Below are 18,650 nucleotides of genomic sequence, written 5' to 3' on the forward strand. Positions count from 1 at the left end.
AATGTGTGATACTATGTACACATTAACAGAAAATAAAAAACCTGCGCCGCAAGTGTTTTAGCAGTCTATGCATAATTCTGATAGAAGAAATTAATACTTTTTTCCGCAACATGGCAAGGTTTTTTATTTTTCTGATTAGGCTATAATACTTGTGAAAGTTGTGATGGTAACATTATTATTATATTTATATAGTAACACATACAACAAGTTACATGGATACAAATATACAGAAACATCGAGAACATTACACAGATTCTATATTTTAATTATGCTTATTACTAGGTTAACAGTTTTCTGCTAACGCTGCCCGATCTAATCTGAAACATTAACATTGCTTGCATTAGAATTATTGTTACTAACTATCAACTTCTTATAACTACCTACTTCTATGGACTATTACGACATTTCTCATCAAAAATTTATGAAATGAAATGAAATGGGGCAAACTTTCTCATTCTATAAAAGATGAACGTTTGTTAGCTTATGTAACCCCCTACTATAAGTAAGAACTGTATGCCTCTTTGGAGTTTGGACTGTGGCTTTGGGTGGCAACAGGTTTTAAGACCCCAGATTCTCAACCGGCCAAGCATGAAGCATACAATGACAATCATTTGTCTATTTCTTTTTCTGTCTAACCAATTACGGCTTATTTTATTCTTTCTCAATAAAAAAAAAACTATACATGAAAAAAAATATGGCTACGTTTATGTCTGAAATTCCTTTCATTATAATAAAAAGATGCTGAAATTTTCGTATCAACGTAAACTGTCTTAATTGTACAAAGAGGGTTCTCCCAGAAACATACAAACTTATAACAAACACCCTTTTTATGTTGGTTTAAAAAGTAAAACATTAGTATAGTAATACATATGTATACTAATATAATAGCTGAAGAGTTTGTTCAAACACGCTAATCCTAGGAGCTACTGGTCTGATTTGAAAAATTCTTTCATAGTTAGATAGTCTATTTATCGAGGAAGAGTAGAGTGTGCGGCGAGTCTATATAAAATGTATGAAAACTACAAGAAATATGCCGGTAGCGGCGTTTTGTGGTTGTGGCCGGTCGCCCGTGTGCGGGAGCCCTAAGCCAAAGGAGTTCACTGCTAGATATAAGCCTTTTGTATGGACTTCCAAACACCAAGATGCTGAGCCATCAGCAACTCGACTGCTCCTTGTGACTCGTCCATCTACTGGGGAGCCGACCAACAAATTTTTATACATATAAATGCAATTAAACTGCTCACCGCTTTGTCATAGATCAGGATACTTGTGTGTTTTCTTCTATCGGTCGATACTGCGATGCCAGGTAGTCGGATCGCATCTGTGATCCATTCCGCACAGTACTAGATATCTGTAACATTACTAAATAGACACTGCAATGCAGTGCCAATATTAAGGTGGTCAGGATTTTTCATACTAAGTTAACGCTAGATTGCGATCGCACTTGATGTTAGGTGACGATGCATTCTCAGATGGTACCACGTTAACTTGTAAGGAGTTTGAGACAACCAGACATGAGCCAATTTAGATATGAATACCTAAATTGGTCCGATTGGGAATTGAACCCAGAGTACCGAAGGAAGGAAATTGAGTAGGGAGTAAATTCTGGGAGTAAAAAAGTAGGTGTATCATAGGTTGCAGGTTTGGTTGGTTGGGTAGGATGTAGGGCTGTAGGGAGTACTTAAATAAGTCCTCTTGTCCGGGGCATCTAAATGCTAGCACCACCCACCTTCCATGCCTGTAGTGATAGGCTTGACATTCGATTGAACTGATCGTGTGTTGATCGCTATTAATATGACATGTGGGCTTACTGGATGGTGGATGGGTGTCTTTACCCATCACGCGGATTCGCGATACGCGGTTTAAATATAAAATCCGGTTATATGTTTAATAATAGCTAAAAGAAATTTGAATTATATAATTTGGTTTGAAACTTTGTTAAATTAATTATTTTAGTTGAAATTTATAACATTCAGTTTTATTTTATCAATTACTTGTTAGTAAAATTTTTGGACTCAAATAAATTAATTATGTTTATTTTTGATTAGTTATTAATATTTTTTCGATAAGTTTATGTTTATTTACATTTTTTTTTAATTCAAAGTAAATAAAATATCACAGTTATTTTATATAATTGTGTGTTTGAAATTCGGAGTAATCTAATGGAAAGCGAAATAAATACGGTTCGGTACGGTTTTGGATGGGAACAGACCGGCTATCCGCAACCTGCCGACCCGCCCGGTACCATGAGGATGGTCCGCTAGCGAGGCAATCAGGTGAACAGGCCCACCTCAGTGACACCTGAACACCTCATTGACCCACCGCGCCGGGTTAATAAAACTACGTTTTTTTAAAAAATTATATTTAATTGTTTTTGATTTTTTTATTTTTTTGTGTTTACCTTTTTTATTTTTTTTTTATTTTGAAGAATATTAGCCACGTATTTTAAGCATGACGAATATTCTCCTTCAACCAACCATTTACCTTTACCGGTTTAGAAACAGTTTCTGTTCCTAAACACCAAGTTACACAAGAAGAGTTTCTCAACTTCTAGACAACAATCTTATCATAAAGGCTAGGATTATAAGACTGTTCTCTTCAAAGAAACGTTTGTGATTGAGAAAGTGTCCTTCTGTAACTTTTTACCTTTTTACCTGTGCCTATACATTTCAGATAATTGTAATGCTGGGTGCCTTCGCTCATATGACTGGACATTTTATATACGCTCATGCGAAGGCTGATTATACGATGTATATTGGAGCGACAGCTGCCGCTTTAGGACCCTGTGTAGCTCCTTTGATAAGGTCAATGACCTCCAAGGTCTTACCGCCGGCAGAACGAGGTACAGTACCGCATAGTAACCACCTAAATAACAAAAATAACATTTAATTACCACACAAATTAATTGAAAAATATAAGCAAATGTAATCTTTATACACTTGTTTAAATTTTTTTTCTATAAATTTATATTGTTTGTTTAAATAATTGATGTTATAATAAAACACATTTTCTTTTTTTTTTGAAGTTATATTTAAGTGTGACATTGTCTGACAGGAAGTGTCAGGAAATGACGTCACACTTAAACAATACCAAATAATAAACTGAAATCTCAAGTTTCAGCTCAAAGAATTGAAATTCAAATAAACTTTTGGTAATGTTTTATTTAAAAGAAATTTAAATAAAACCATTTGCAAACGACTATCCCTTATAGATGAATTTTCCTTTTAAAATTGTGTGCTCCTAGCACGGTGATAAAACTCCAACAAGTGAGGCTATTAAACTTTTGTTGAGAATGTTTGAGAATACTTTCATTTCTTTACAGGGGTGGCGTTTGCCTTTTTGTCTGTAATGGAGAACGCGGTGGCAATGTTTGCTTCGGTGATTTATTCTCAACTGTACAATGCTGTTCTCGATACGCCATACATAAACTCCATATTCTACCTCACTATGGGCACACAGGCTGTTGTACTGCTACTATCTTTGTAAGTACCAATTTTAGGCGTATGTGTGTGTGTGTGTTATATGGACGTATTATGAATGTGTATTGTATATAAATGTACGATTATTTAATTGTGTGTCACAAAAATAGTTTGAATGTGTTGAGCTGATAAAACCAGGACCGACGGCTTAATGTGAATATTTATAGACCAAGTAATGGTTTAAACTATCCTGACTCAGTTTTTGCACTGCGATGATAATCAATCAGTCAGTCAGTTATAGCAAATAATGTTTTTCTTAATTCCCCACAGCAAGACACTGTAAAGTATGGCATCCCTACGTGGTTGACATAGAGGTAGTTTGGTGTTGTTGTTCAACAAACGTAGATGTTAGGCAACATAAGGGCCTATGCACACCAGGTTAAAACGCGCCGTCGACGCCCGTTTACAGCGATACAATCGCGACACGCACACGAGTAAGACACAGCCTGTAGACCTTTGCAAACCTGTATAAATTCAAACACACGTTTGAATCGATACAGCGACGTACCTGTACGTCTACGTCGACGCTAACGCGCGTGTGTATCGATAAATGCACGCCGACGCATGTTTCTTAAATGCTTGTCAACGACGCGTTTAAAATACGTGTGCACAGGCCCTAAGACATGATTGTAGTTAAACTTGCGGCGATTGACCTAGAAAAAAAAAACACTTTGAATTATTTTATACCTTAACAAAATGACAAGAGAACGTCCAGCGGGCATAAAGCATAGGCATAGGCAATAAATTTAAGAGACATTGAAATCTATACGACAATGATTATATGAAGCCACATATATACGTTTGTAATACAAACTGTACAAGTTGTATTTTTAATATTAATGCATCTTCTTCTTAGAGTGCGTGGTCAGTTTTCTAAACTTTTCCTTGTCCATGGCTAGGCGGAAAAGTTCTTCGACAGTCTTTAAGCCAGTCCATTAATGCATACGTGGCTTAATATATGCATGCATGCAATTTAACAGATAGTCAGTGAGCTTTTTAGTGGATTTATTATAAAATAGGATTAAACCCACCACGCTGCTTCTTTGCGGGTGACACATTTCAAAATAACATTTAAATATAAATGCAAAGCATCATAATATATGCATCTTAAATGGAGTTTTGTACATATATAGACTAATTATCTAACATTTAGTAACTACACGTCCAACACAGAACGAATTCTTACCAATGTTGAAACGAGCGTTTCTTTGAGCTTGCGTAACAACAGGGCATAGCCGCATCGCATCGATGGCTTAGGTTCCTCAAATATTAATTGACAGGGTTTTGACGTTTGGTTTTAAAACAAAATAACAAAAACGTGTCAATTTATACCTAAGGCCCATTTATATTTCTTGCTCATAGCCTAAGACTTGCTCTTCAGTCTTCCTGGTGTCGTTCTATATTCTAGAATGAACACATTATAAAGAAGAGAGACTTAAATATAGCAAGAGACATCGAATAGAGCGACAACTTTAGGAGCTTTGGATAATTAATATAATTAGAAAAATAGATAATAAAAATAGACTTAATAGAGCTTCAGGACTGTCTTTGCTATAGTAACTTTTATCGGCTTATTTTGTGTTGAAATAGTTTAAGTTATAAATGGGCATTTATGACCTTTTGAAAAAAGATATTTTAAATCCATATTCACATATCCGTAACATTTGTTATTATGAGCCTATTTTCATTAGCTTTACGAGTATACGCCTCTCTCCTTAAAGTTAATAGGTGTCCACCAAGCAGCTCTAAAGCGGGTTGGCGGGTAGACAATGTTATTATTGTTTTTGTAAATTACAAGAAAAGAACTACTACCCGCAATCTTGATTGGGTTATTAGGTAGAAAACTTTCTTGTTGCTTTAACTTACTTGCTCATGAAATAGAAATTATACTAAAATTATACGGAAATGTGTGCGAAGGCGGTGTTACCAGCCTTCATAAAATGGATTAAATTTTATTATTGTTACAATTATATTGTGTAATAAATTTGAGAGAATATGAAAACTTTAAAGCCAATTCTAATACTGTATTGAAAGAAAGCATTATATACAGCTTGTTTAAAGTGCATTACATTATAATTTTTTTTTACGACTTATTATCTAATTTATATCTATAAAGAAGTCAATCTTAACACCTAAGAAATAAAACACAATCCAATCACAAAACAAAAGCAAAATTATACTCCGCGCTACGAAACAAGCCCCGTAGACACGGCGATAATGTCTCAATGGCGCACATTGTCATTATTGTAAAACTCTATTAGTATTTGTTCAGTTTAAAGTAGCAGGGCTTCTTTCGTGGCGCGGAGTCTATCTGTAAATTTCATTATTACTTTCTATTATTTCAACACAAACGATCATGTTGCTAATTCACAAGTTAAATAAATAAATTAATCTGTATTTGATAATTGTTAAAAAAATAATATACAAATTTAAAAAACGATTTAAAAAAATTGCATTGAAATTGGACAGTTGTGTTTTTCTTACATCTATACATCTCTATCGATTTTATATAATTAGATTACTGTGTAAAAAGTCCACGTCGTAACTACAGTATAGAGAAAAAAAAATATTGTTTTTAAATGCTTATGGAAGGATCAAAGAAGACATCGAACAGTGAATGAATTTTGAGCATCTTTTTGAAAACATTTAAGAATTGTTCCTCACATTTATAGAAATACCTACCATCGAAACAACTACCACATTTATAAAAAAATTGACAACCTATACCTAATCACGTCTCATCATTATCAGCCTATTTTAATGGCCCACTTAGTACAGGGCCAGACCTCTCTTCTCTTAGGAGAAGGGATATGGAGTTTAGACCCACCACGCTGCTCCGATGCAGGTTGGTGGGCTTAGGGTGATAATGTTTACCTTTTAACGATCATTATCAGATATCAAAGATAATCACCGGGACCAACGGCTTAATTTATCCTCTGAGGAAGTTACCATAAATTAAGTCTGGGGAATTTTTACCTAAAATTTCTTAAATAAAGTAAAGCTTAGTACTTTACAACCTGATCCAGGACTCGAACCCAGGACCGCGTTCGTGATCCGAATCCTCATAGACCAACCACTGGACCTACGAGGCAGTTCACATGTAATTTGATTAACACTAATGTATGGAATGAGTTTTTTAAGACATTTATAGAAATACTGAGCCATTAATAACTACACATTTATGAATATAACATCTAACTACTGCTTCACATTAAGTACATTTTAAGGTGATGATCTTTAACAATCATTATCAGATGTCAAAGATATTGACCGAGACCGACATCTTAATGTGTCCTCTGAAGAAATGACACCATAAATTCACATCTGGGAATTTGTATCTAAAATTTCTTAAATAATGTAAAGCTTAGTACTTCATAACCCGATCCAGGACTCGAACCCAGGACCTCGTGTTCCGAAAGCACTTAGATCACCCACTGGACCAACGATCACACTTTTACTTAGTTAATTAAATTTTATTAATTCTAATTTAAATATTTCCATACATTTATGAGTTTTCAAGACATTTATAGAAATAACGGCCATCAACAACTACACATTTATGAATATACTACTTCTACACATTTATGAATATTTCAACATCTAACTACTGCTACTACACATTAAATATAAATTTGGGGTGATGATCTTGAACGATTATTATTAGATGTCTAAGATTTATTAGATGTCTGGTACCGACAGTTTCACGTGCTCTCCGAAGCACGGGGGTATAACAACACCATTTTCCCACCACCGACCTGAGAATTTTTGCTTAAAAGCTTTGACCCAAGACACCCAATGATCCGTAACCAAAGGCTAGCCACCGGACTAAAGAGGCATTTCATCAAGTTTACTCGAAAAACAAATTAATTTCTAATTGTTTTCTGTTAAGTGATTAGAAATTATTTGACTTGATAAAACAACTAATGCTTCTGATATATAACATTAAATTATGAACGGTCGATAAGGTAAAGTCTCAATACTGCATTGGGCATTCTATTGTTTCGATTTGGGCCGTGTTCTTGTTGATACTCGTTTGGAATTTGGCGCATTGAGAATGTCGGTAGTGGTAATGGTGGTGGTGGTAATGGTGGTGGTAAGGGCCACATTGTATATAATGATGAGGTTGACTGTTGTGATAGGTATACGTCGCCTTGCGTAGGATATGCTAGGGCTCTCTCACGTCTTGGCGGTGCTGGCTGTGTTGGTATCGCAACATCTGGACGCAACATTGAATGTGGATAACGGAGATGTTGTGACCGGTTGGATGGCTCATAATCATTATAATCATTATCATCATCATCTTCATATTGTACCACTGATGACTGCTGCGACATACGTTGAATACCTTGACTTTGTGCATGCGGGTACTGCTCGTATCGCGAACGAGTTACATATTCCGTTACTTGCGACGATTGACTTCCGGATGATGATGATGTAAATGGATTTATTGGTGAATATTGGGGCATTTGATTTGATGATGGATAACGAGTACATGGCGCTGAATACAAGCGTTGTTGAGGCATTACACGCTGTATTGGCGGAGGTGCCGAGGGTGGTATTTGTTGTTGTGCCATCTGACGCTGCTGCATTGGCGGCCTTGCGCCTTGGTATTGATGCGCTGACGAAGGTGATTGCTGATACGACGATCTGAACTGCGGTGGCGGTTGCAGCAGCACTGTCGGCAACGGCGACACAGGTGTGATTTGTGTCGGCGACACAGGTGTGATTTGGGTCGGCGGCACAGGTGTGATTTGTGTCGGCGGCTTAGGTGGTGTGTACACAACTATTGCTCCCGAAGTTGGCGTTTTCGATGCTTTAATCTGTTGTTCTCCATTTGTTGGCTCACGAGGCGTTCGCTGCATTACCTGCGAAGTTGATGGAGTATTCTCCGCCTGCTCATCTGTAAATTTGTCATTTACTAATAGAACTATGTCTTAAACATCATAAATATTATTCTAAAACTGAACATGCATAACTATTTCCTCTAAATACAGATAAAAGAATACTTGGTACTAAAATAAAACAATAATAGATTTTTTTTTTTGTTTTATATATATTTAATACATTCATTAAGTATTTTATTGGGATTAAGACGAAAACTATTGACAATCATAGATTGAAAGTATTTATGTACTTTCTACGAGTGATCACAAAATCACATGTATACTTTTTTTACTACTCTATTTATATTGAATATAGCTTAAAACTGTACTACATGAAAATCTTCATAGCGTTTTTTTACAGCATCTATAAGATATATTTTTTTATAGATATTTGAATTTTATTTTATAAATTGAATATAGGTTAAAAACTTGCTACTACAACTACAGTTCAACTTATAAGGTTACAATATTATTATTACATTTATTTTTCTAAAGTATTTAACATGTCAATTCAAATAAGAAAATTGTTAGTATAATGTGTGTGTATGAAATGAAAAGCAGGATTGGAAAGTGAATTAAGGGTGAAAATTATTGTTATTAAAATTATTAAAATTATTTGAACGGAAAAATCTTAATAATGCATTAGTGATTCTACGATGACGATTACGAATATTACGGTTATTGCGGTTATTTCTTCGCCGTCGGGGAGACGGCGGTGGTGACATCGAGGGGGATGATGGTGGTAAGGGTGGTAACGGTGAACCTGAAGATCTTGATGACTCTTGAACTAGACTATCATATGAGAATACGGAACGTCGATCTGGAGATGGTGAATCATCACGATTGCGAGATGTTGAAGGTCGTACAGGCGATATCGTACCTGACGGTCCTACTAACATTAACGGAAACGGCGGTGGAGGCGGCACTCGAAGTGGTCGTATATTATCCAATATTTCCGATGAAGATGTACTCATTGACGACAAATGGCGAGATGGTGAAGGGATTGGATCAAATACGTCCGACATATTTGGTGGTGAATCATGCCGTGGTGAATTCAAGTCTGATTCCGATGACTCTGTTGTCATTGGTACACACAAACATGGTGATGACGAGCTTGAGGATTGGTATGTCGGCAATCGAAAAGACGATATACGAGGTCTAGAGTTATGCGGCGGCGATGAGGATGACGAGGAGATTGAGGATTGGTATGTCGGCAATCGAAAAGACGATATACGAGGTCTAGAGTCATGCGGCGGCGATGAGGATGACGAGGAGATTGAGGATTGGTATGTCGGCAATCGAAAAGACGATATACGAGGTCTAGAGTTATGCGGCGGCGATGAGGATGACGAGGAGATTGAGGATTGGTATGTCGGCCATCGAAAAGACGATATACGAGGTCTAGAGTCATGCGGCGGCGATGATGACGACGAAGATGAAGACCATTCGGAAATCTCGGATGACCGAATTGGGCGCGAACGCGGTTGATAAGTGTCCGAGTGTTGTGGCGAAGAGGATGCGGAAGACGATGTTGAAGGGGACTGGTGTGTTCGTGGTATAAGCGGTTGCGGAGTATGCAGGGTCATTAGAGATGACGACGATGACTGGTATACTGTCAATGGGTGGGTTGGTGATTGTATTGGCGGCAATGCTAATTGCGCCGCTATCGGTGGCTGCAAGTTGATCATTCGTGGCGGTTGTAGTATGTTTTGTGATTCAGCTGGTGTGTATACAATTATTGTTCTTAAAGTTCTGCAGTCAGGGTATCTCATTGTGATATTTTGTTGATTTACATCACTTCTTAGAAGCATGGCCGATGTTTTTGGCGTTATTATAACTTTCTTCGAACAATCTTCCATTTTTGAATCACGGTCTACAACAAACATAAATGTCAATTTACGTTCTATTCTAAGCATATGTAATAGAAAACTACTTACTAAGTTGTAGATGAGGAATGTTTGTACTCTTGACCAGTAGACAGGCCCTGTGAAGCTTGCGTGGGAACAAGGGTCCGACACGTAGCGGCTTCATGAGAGAGTTATTTTAAAATGTGAGAAAAGTATCTTCAGTACACCAAGCATTGAAATATAGTTGCATAATCAATTCAGTAGTTATGGCATGAAAGCTAAATAAAGAAACTCACATTCACTTTTATATTATTAGTTGAATGGCTAAAATAATATTATAATGTGAATTTATTTCCCGACACTCGAACCAGTGGCGCTAACATGCGATCAACGAGATAATCGTGAAGAAATAGACATATTTCATCTGATGACGGGGCAACGCCATTGGACGATATTTTGTCTATTTTTCTACTTGGTCGCGTGTTAGCGCCAGTGGTATCTCAAGATCTACAGACAAACAAACAAATCATTTTTTTCCATTCGAGTAATTTTAATATTATGATGTTTTATTAGCCACTAGCAATCACCCGCGGCTTTATCAATGTGGTATACGAAACTTCCTAATTTTCAATTCAAGAAGTTTCCAATAAATTTTCATCCAAAGTTCTATCCATCAAAATTAAAGTTAAAATCTCCATAATTCATATATTGTGTCACAAAATAAAACTTTTCTCCAAATATGTAATATAGAGATATTACTAGCTTAAGTAGTTTCGATTTTTTATATATTTGTCAGTCAGTCACCATTTTATATTTATACTAGTGGACGCCCGCGACTTGATCCGCCCTCAGACCTCCTAAATCCAGCCCTCTTGCAAAATCCATTCTTAGCGGACGTCTACTAACTATAAACTACCTCCCTGCTAAATATCATCTTTGTACATCAAGTGATTTTAGAGATTCATAATGAATGACCTTACGTCTTTATATATTAAGATGTTTATGATGTATTTAAATTAATTTCCATTATAATGAGGTACTTTTTGTTCCCAGGACAATGGAATTGATGCTTAAAGGAAGAAGGCTAGAGTCGCGTCTGGATCAGGACTTGGGTTCTCAGTGATATTAGAGAAACTTTAGACACGACGCATTTTGTGACGTCATTCATGATTTACACGTATAACAATGTATTGCAAGACAAGTGTTAAAACGAAACTTATCATGAAAACAAATTGCATGATATAATTATATAGGTAGATTTTGATTGTAGGGAAGTTTATGTCGTAGTAGTAATTTCAACGAGATATGTTTGTTTTACGCATTAGTTTTGGCGCTGGTAGTAATGAATTAAATGACTAAATAGTCAACTATATTAATATGTTGTCAAATAGCTTACACATAATTTCTAAAAAAGTCAAGTCTGACGTCACAAATTGTATATTCTATAGCAATGTCATAGACCAATAGACAAAATAAGACGGTTGTGAAACAAGGGCTGTGACATTTGCCGTAAATAAAACAGTAGTTTAGTTCCTATAAGTTTATTCAGATAAAATATGTAATGACTATTTTACTAGTTTGCATTTACTTCCAATGTAGACTCGGATACTATTTCGTATTGATTTTAGTTTTTGTAGCGCCAACTCGAATCCATTTTCGTCGAATGTTATCATATTACATACCAATATAGTCCTTAATATCAATTAAGTATTTTTGAATAACATTTGTTTTATTATTGAATTTAACTTTTGTTTTAATTATTATTGCTTGACAATTAATACCACTCGAATAACTGTTCTCAAATATATTTCAAACATTGTTTTAGGTGTTAAAACAGAGGCCACCTTGCAAGTAAATGTTCACTTTACAGATTATGCTAAATCGGTTATAGACACACAGAATGTCAATTGTGAAAATCCATTAATCGCTATTTTAACGTGTATTATAGAGTGTAAGAGAAATTTTAAAAGGAAATTATTATACAATTGTTTCAATACAAAAATAGTTTAATTTTCATTAAAATAAAACAATGTAACCGTAAAATAACACCGTAATAGTTTCAAATGAGTATTTATAACAGGAATACTCTTTTAAATCATAACAAAACGTTCTAAACATTTCCTGATATTACGGTTTAAGGAGTTAGAGAGCTGTAATAATTCCTGGGAGAAGAGAAAGTACACACACAACAATAACCAATAACATAGAATATTTAGACACTTACATGTTTTTTTTTATTATAAAGTCAAGTAAGCAAAAGTACCCGTCCGCCGTGTTGTACCAGGGGAAAATACCACATTCCTGTTCTGTCCAAATGTTACTTTTAGTACTTTCATATTCATCCAATGACAAATCTTGTTTCAATCGCCAAAAAGTCGTTCTTTTTCCCCTTTTCATGCGAAGAAACACCTTCTCCATATATTAAAATTCCACGCCTCTAAATATACCATTTAAAAAGGAGCACTCGGCTCGGAATACCTTCGAGTCAAATGTAGATGAATGCAATCGTTCGTGTAACAGTAATGCGCGGTAGAGCACATGGTAGTCGTAATGTTGGCTTGTAATCATCTACATTTGGCCCGGGCGCGGTCGCTCGCGCTGCACTCACTGACTGATCAGAGCAGCAAATACAACGCCACCGACTACAACAGAAAGGCACAAATGCCTTTAAAGACTCATCTCTCATAATAGTACATATCCAAAACGCCTTTCGAAACAGACACAACACTAGCGCGGGCCAACAAGCCAATTAAATGTGATTATATATTGATAAATATGTTTATATATTATTACGAATAGATTATATCTATACTTTCTTTTATCCTTCTCTCATGCTCCATTCCCTTCACTAACGTCAGTAATGCTAGAAAATCATGAACGATGTTCTAGTATCACTTGTTGGAAGAACATATTTCAATAAACACAACATATTTAACTTGTAATAAACCTAAGTCAAACAATCTTTAGGTAAACTTTATAAAACAACAAGGTACTTACGAGTCGAATATAGTTTTACTAAAATATATCTAAATTAAAAGGAAATATTAAAAAGGATGGAACCGTCAACAATATATGTAGTAAAATAAAATCATCGGATCAGTTTCAAATAACAATCAAGTCTCCATTTATAATAATACGTTCTCAAAATTATAAAAATCGATTTTATGAGCTCTCAGCTATTTGGTTTATTGCAATTTTATTTTCTTAATCCATTTTTTTATTCATAGTAGTCATCAATCATAAGATGACAGTTGTTAATTCAAAAATCTTGTTGTTCCGCCGATATTTTGTAATTATTTAATCATATAATATATTGGTTTTAGATACGTTACGGATAATGTAAATTATAACCATTCAACTCGATTTAGATAGACAAGTATATATTCTGTGCAATTCTTCAAATCATTATCGCCAATTCTTTTGTGCATTAGGTTAAACCGTACGTCTATTCAAGATGTTTAAACAACACCTGAAATATTTTAGTCGAAACAAGGTCATAACCAATCAGCTTCGAAGATGGACTGCATTTATGTACTTTTCGTTCTTTCTATCACAGTATAAAACCCTAGACTATCTTATTAACGAGCCCTGTAATGGAAGTCTCAGTTCAAACTGCATTAACTGGAATCCCCAGTTAGGATGAGCCATAAGACTCATCAAATTGCGTACCTTTGAAGTTATTTGCGGTAGTCTTTATTTATGGTCTGGTGATATTGACCCGTAAAGTTGCAAGGCGCGCCCCAAATATCTCCAACACTATGCAGTATCGTCAAGTGATAGGATAATAAAAAATATTACCAAGCATTTAAATTAAAAAGGAACACAATAAGAACATAGTAACAGGTCAGCAAGACTTCGAGCCTACTGGTTGGTGAATTACTGACCGCTGATAATATCTTCATATACTATACTATATTATACTAAGGCACTCCCCTTAACCCCGCAACACAACTACACGAACGTTAGACAAAGTCCTCCAAAAGACCTACAGATCTGTTACAACATTCATTATAGTGTTTAAATTGAGAAACATAACTTATGTTAAGCTTGTCCGAAACTTAAACATAACACAAATTGTAAAAAATAACAGAGGCTGCGGAGCAACGTGTTCAGTTGTATGTTTCTATAGTTCGTCAGTGTCTTCAGACTTTACGATGACACGGTAGAGATTAGGTGTTGACGTAAGAATCGGACGCAGTTCTCGTGAAACCGAAGAGTGGGAAGACCCTCGTGCTGGGGATTTTTAACAACTAAGTTATCCGCGCTTCCGAAAGTTTAATTTAAAATAAAAATAATAATAATAATAATAGTAATTCAATCGCCTTTTCCTAGTCATAAATGCATTGACTAGGAGACGGTATCGAGAGGAAGACGAGCCGATTATTCGCAGTACAACTAGTTTTACAATACGGTGCATTGTTGTTGTACAAACCCCTTACAGTTTGGCAAATAATAACGCAATCGCTCCTTTCATCTATAAAAAATAACTTCTTTGTATTATATCACTAAACGATGTTTGTACATAAACAGAGCACCTATTGATATACTATGAAAAAATCGGGGACTGTTTGCTTATCATTCTAGACAGAATTAAGGCACTGCTAAACATATCGTTACTATTTTTTTTTTCGTGCGAAACTCGGCGCTGGCTCTTCATGAACTATGACAACATCAAAAATTTATCTAACGTTTGACTAAAACGAAAGCTGTTAATTGAAAAAATTATAAATTCTACACGAAGCGTCCGCGTCGCATTTCGACAGTAACGTCTACAAAAAATAATCCGCGATAAATTGTACAATTTCTCTTGATGTAAAAAATTCAACATACTCACGCCTATAATCTTCGAAAATACCACTGGATGTTAATAACGTGAACGAAGAACGTGAATAGATCTCAGATAATAAGCGTGATTTGGTTTCCAAGGTCGCCTTAGTCGCATTGAGATGGTAGTTTTCTTTGGTGGAATAGGTGTGCGCCACCAAGGCGACCTAGGTAACCATTCATAAGCACCATGAGGTAGTTTTCCTTGGTTGCATTACGCAAAGAGAATTCAAACATAAAACACATAAAACTTATTGCTTTATTGAGGTTACAAGTTTTCTCTGTACTCCTAAAGACTGCCAACTGTGGGTTAGTTCGCACACCTCGTAGTTCGCATCCCGTCGCTTTGGTGTGGGAACCCCTCTATTCCTATGTTTCCCAACCCCTGCATGTATAGGTATAATTAAATTTTATTAAGGCATTTATGAAAGTTATTACGGTACCATTGTCCATGGACGTAGCGTTACTATTGCGGCTGCCATGCGTCATGAACAATCAATTATTTTACAACATCAAAAATATTATAAAAAAAATATCCTTACAAAATATATAGAATATAATATCAACATCGAAGCGAAAATCGGCATCGTCTGAATGTCGGAAATACTCTACGACTGTGGTTTTCTAAGCTCAGACATTGCTCATATCACGACTAAAGAACTATTCCGCGATCATTAGAAATATATACCGATCTCTTGTTTTATTTTGATCCGAAAAATTTCAACGAAGTCGTAATATAGCTAACCCGTCGCTAGAAACCATCCTCTCGTAATGTCATAATATACATATGTCGTCTATTTAAAAATTGTCCTTAACGCGCGTCCCCTACGCGTTACAGGTATTGCTTATCGGTATATATTATTTATTATGATGTTAATTTCCGGTATAGCCTGGTATTAGGTTAGATATTACTAGTTAGCAATTACTAAACCTAAACCTTGACTATTCCGTACTTTAGTCAGTTAATATTACGTAAGTCGTATTGATCCTAATATACGAGTACACTATGTTGCCATGTCCGGGAAACAAGTGGTGTGACTTTTTCAGTTTTCTTAGATTTCATTCAAATAGATCGCACCAACTTGTTTAGTCAAAATTGATAATATTTTATGAAATATCTGAGTTGCAGTTTGAACGTTTATCAAGTTGTTAGGGCTCGTTAATACTCCACAAGTCCACTTTGCGTATTATCATTTGAAAATCCGATCCGGCAGTTATTTTACTACACGCCTCTTTCTACGTCTTAATAATAAATCCAGCAGTGAGTATACACCGATCCTTCTCTTCCGCCATTTCATAAATATCCCGCGGGACCTATCCAAAAACTTCCACGACTTCGTGCCCAAGTAAACCGAACGTTTTCACAGATAAAATCAAGCCAAAATTGTGGGTATTTTTATTTTTTGATGAACCTTAAAGGTTAACTTACACGACGACAGACTTACTAGAAAACAACTTATCGCCATATTCTGTCACTTAGAAATTTAGCTTGCAATCGAAAAACTCGTCTTGTGTAACTTAAGCTTCAAGATGGAAATATTACGACAATATTCAAGACATACTTTCAAGCTTTAGACTTTTTCATTTGATGTTAACAAATCCGATGATTTAGATGTGAAAACGCGTTACTTCTTTATACAAAAAACCTTTGTTAGATAATAGATAAAGAATCATACCGTTCGTTTACCGAGATGTTTAACTTTCCTATTTCCATTTGCAAGTGAATCATCAGTTAAAATATGTTGGTTTTTTTACTACTACTACTTCATAAATGCGCATTTAGGTTAACCAGATGTGATATAAGTCTGTCATCTGGTTATTGTATTCAAATATCTGTTTTTCGCCATGATATAGAAAACAATTCAATTTGTAAAATAGTCAAGTAAGTAGGTACAGTCATAAAATGTAAGCAATCATAAAAAGGCAGACGAGAAACTTTCACGACAATTAAAAAATTTGGAAAGTTTAATGAGAGAGTATAAAAAGTAAAACTTAACTCAGTCAACGATCTGTATTGCGAAACACCCAAACGCGCTGCAGAAAACCGTATTTGCGCTCTGCAGGACGATACCAGAGCATGTTCCTATTGGAATTGCCTTTACTCCCTTTCCTCCCGTGTCGCACGGATGTTAACTTTTCTTAACCCATACCCTTTGAACCCCCACCCCCCAACTCCCACCCCAATTTCTTCAATTACAAGTTTAGAATGTTTCTGTGTCTAACCGACAAGTTAGTTGGTAAAACTTTATATTTTTCCATTAAGGCAAATCCATCTGCGTGCGTGCAAACGCAAGTTGCATTTGCCATTACAAACAGCAGAGCGCCCGGATGTTTCAAATAAAGATTCAGATCCCAACGTGGATCGACCCTTACATAGCTATGCGTAACCTTAACAGATATTTGAAACATAAATGCACTTTTATTTACATTTAAACTACAACATAACATTTATGGAAACACTGAGCTTAAAGAAAAACATAATGGGAAAATAAAATTGGTAGGTATAACAAAGCGTTGGATAGAAGCTGAAGACAGGACCGTCGAAAAGTTGTAGTAAGCCTTGGAGTTTAAGGTTTTACATACGGCGCCGTCTTCACCACCTCAAAGCCTGGCGACGCCCGAAGTCTAGGCGAGGTTCAGCCAGGAGCCGATGTAGGACTGGATCTCGACGCGCGCCGCGACGAGCTTCGCCGGATCGTCGGTGCTGGGCGGGTACATGTTAGCGCAGTGTGCCGTGCCTGTAACAAATACCGCAAATTATAACAACATTCATAGGAAATCTATATATAACTTGGCAAATTCATTCGTAAACACTCCCGATGGTCCGCGGAGGGCGGGAGGCGGGTAGCGATGACAGATATAAGTTGACACACAACTTGTTACGTTACGTATAAGTCTTCAGATAACTCTGAATATTCTACATAACATTACTCGATATTATAATGTATAGATTATGTGTATTATAGATTAATTAATTATGAGTATGTGTATTATAGATTAATTAATTAATATAATACGAGTAATTGGCGGGATAAGAAGTTTTATTTGTTGTGCAACAAATAAAACTTCTTATCCCTTATTATTCATACATTGAAAAAGCTACACAAATAAACAAAAATTACTAAATCTTCTTATTAAATATTAAATAAAATATCAGTTTTCTTATTATTGATATTTTTTAAGTTATTTAGTTATATACCCGCATACCATGGGACAGTCACCAACGAACTTGCCAAGTTAGTCAATGATGACTATTTAAACGACGCAGAAAGAACTAAAATGAGTTACCCTACCACTGACAAGGCTGCGCTCATACTGGGCCCATATATTGCACTAGCTGACACCGCGCGGTTTCACTCGCGTGGTTCCCGTTCCCGTAGGAATACAGGGATAATATATAGCCAATAGCCTTTTTCGATAAATGGGCAATCTAACATTGAAAGAATTTTTCAAATCGGACCAGTAGTTCCTGAGATAAGTGCGTTCAATCAAACAAACTCTTTAGCTTTATAATATTAGTATAATATATTGCATTGCATCCTTAGACCATTAATAACAGGACTTGGCTCGCTAACCGTTACCCCTCTGGCAAAGATCAAAAATCTATGATCTAATGC

The 18,650-nt window shown here is 35.8% G+C and overlaps 3 protein-coding genes across 3 annotated transcripts in view; 1 reads left to right on the plus strand and 2 right to left on the minus strand.

The window, feature by feature from the left end:
* The window catches only part of LOC112053535 (proton-coupled folate transporter), a gene marked incomplete in the record, with an annotated part of 21,849 nt that extends 9,638 nt beyond the window's left edge, over positions 1-12,211 (plus strand). The window contains 3 exon segments of the mRNA XM_052890928.1: positions 2,674-2,842; positions 3,323-3,482; positions 11,263-12,211. Coding sequence (XP_052746888.1) covers positions 2,674-2,842; positions 3,323-3,482; positions 11,263-11,332 — 399 coding nt within the window.
* On the minus strand, positions 5,490-8,387 carry LOC112053534 (uncharacterized). Its single transcript, XM_024092982.2, has one exon. It carries the CDS (start codon positions 8,339-8,341, stop codon positions 7,427-7,429), a length of 915 nt encoding a protein of 304 aa, XP_023948750.2. The 5' UTR covers positions 8,342-8,387; the 3' UTR covers positions 5,490-7,426.
* The window catches only part of LOC112053533 (putative serine protease K12H4.7), a 74,651-nt gene continuing 67,735 nt past the window's right edge, over positions 11,735-18,650 (minus strand). Inside the window, exon 9 of the mRNA XM_024092980.2 lies at positions 11,735-17,771. Within this exon, the coding sequence (XP_023948748.2) occupies positions 17,659-17,771 (113 nt within the window). The 3' untranslated portion in view covers positions 11,735-17,658. The remainder of the gene's footprint in view (positions 17,772-18,650) is intronic.

The sequence above is a fragment of the Bicyclus anynana genome, chromosome Z, assembly GCF_947172395.1.
Source record: "Bicyclus anynana chromosome Z, ilBicAnyn1.1, whole genome shotgun sequence".
Taxonomy (NCBI): domain Eukaryota; kingdom Metazoa; phylum Arthropoda; class Insecta; order Lepidoptera; family Nymphalidae; genus Bicyclus; species Bicyclus anynana.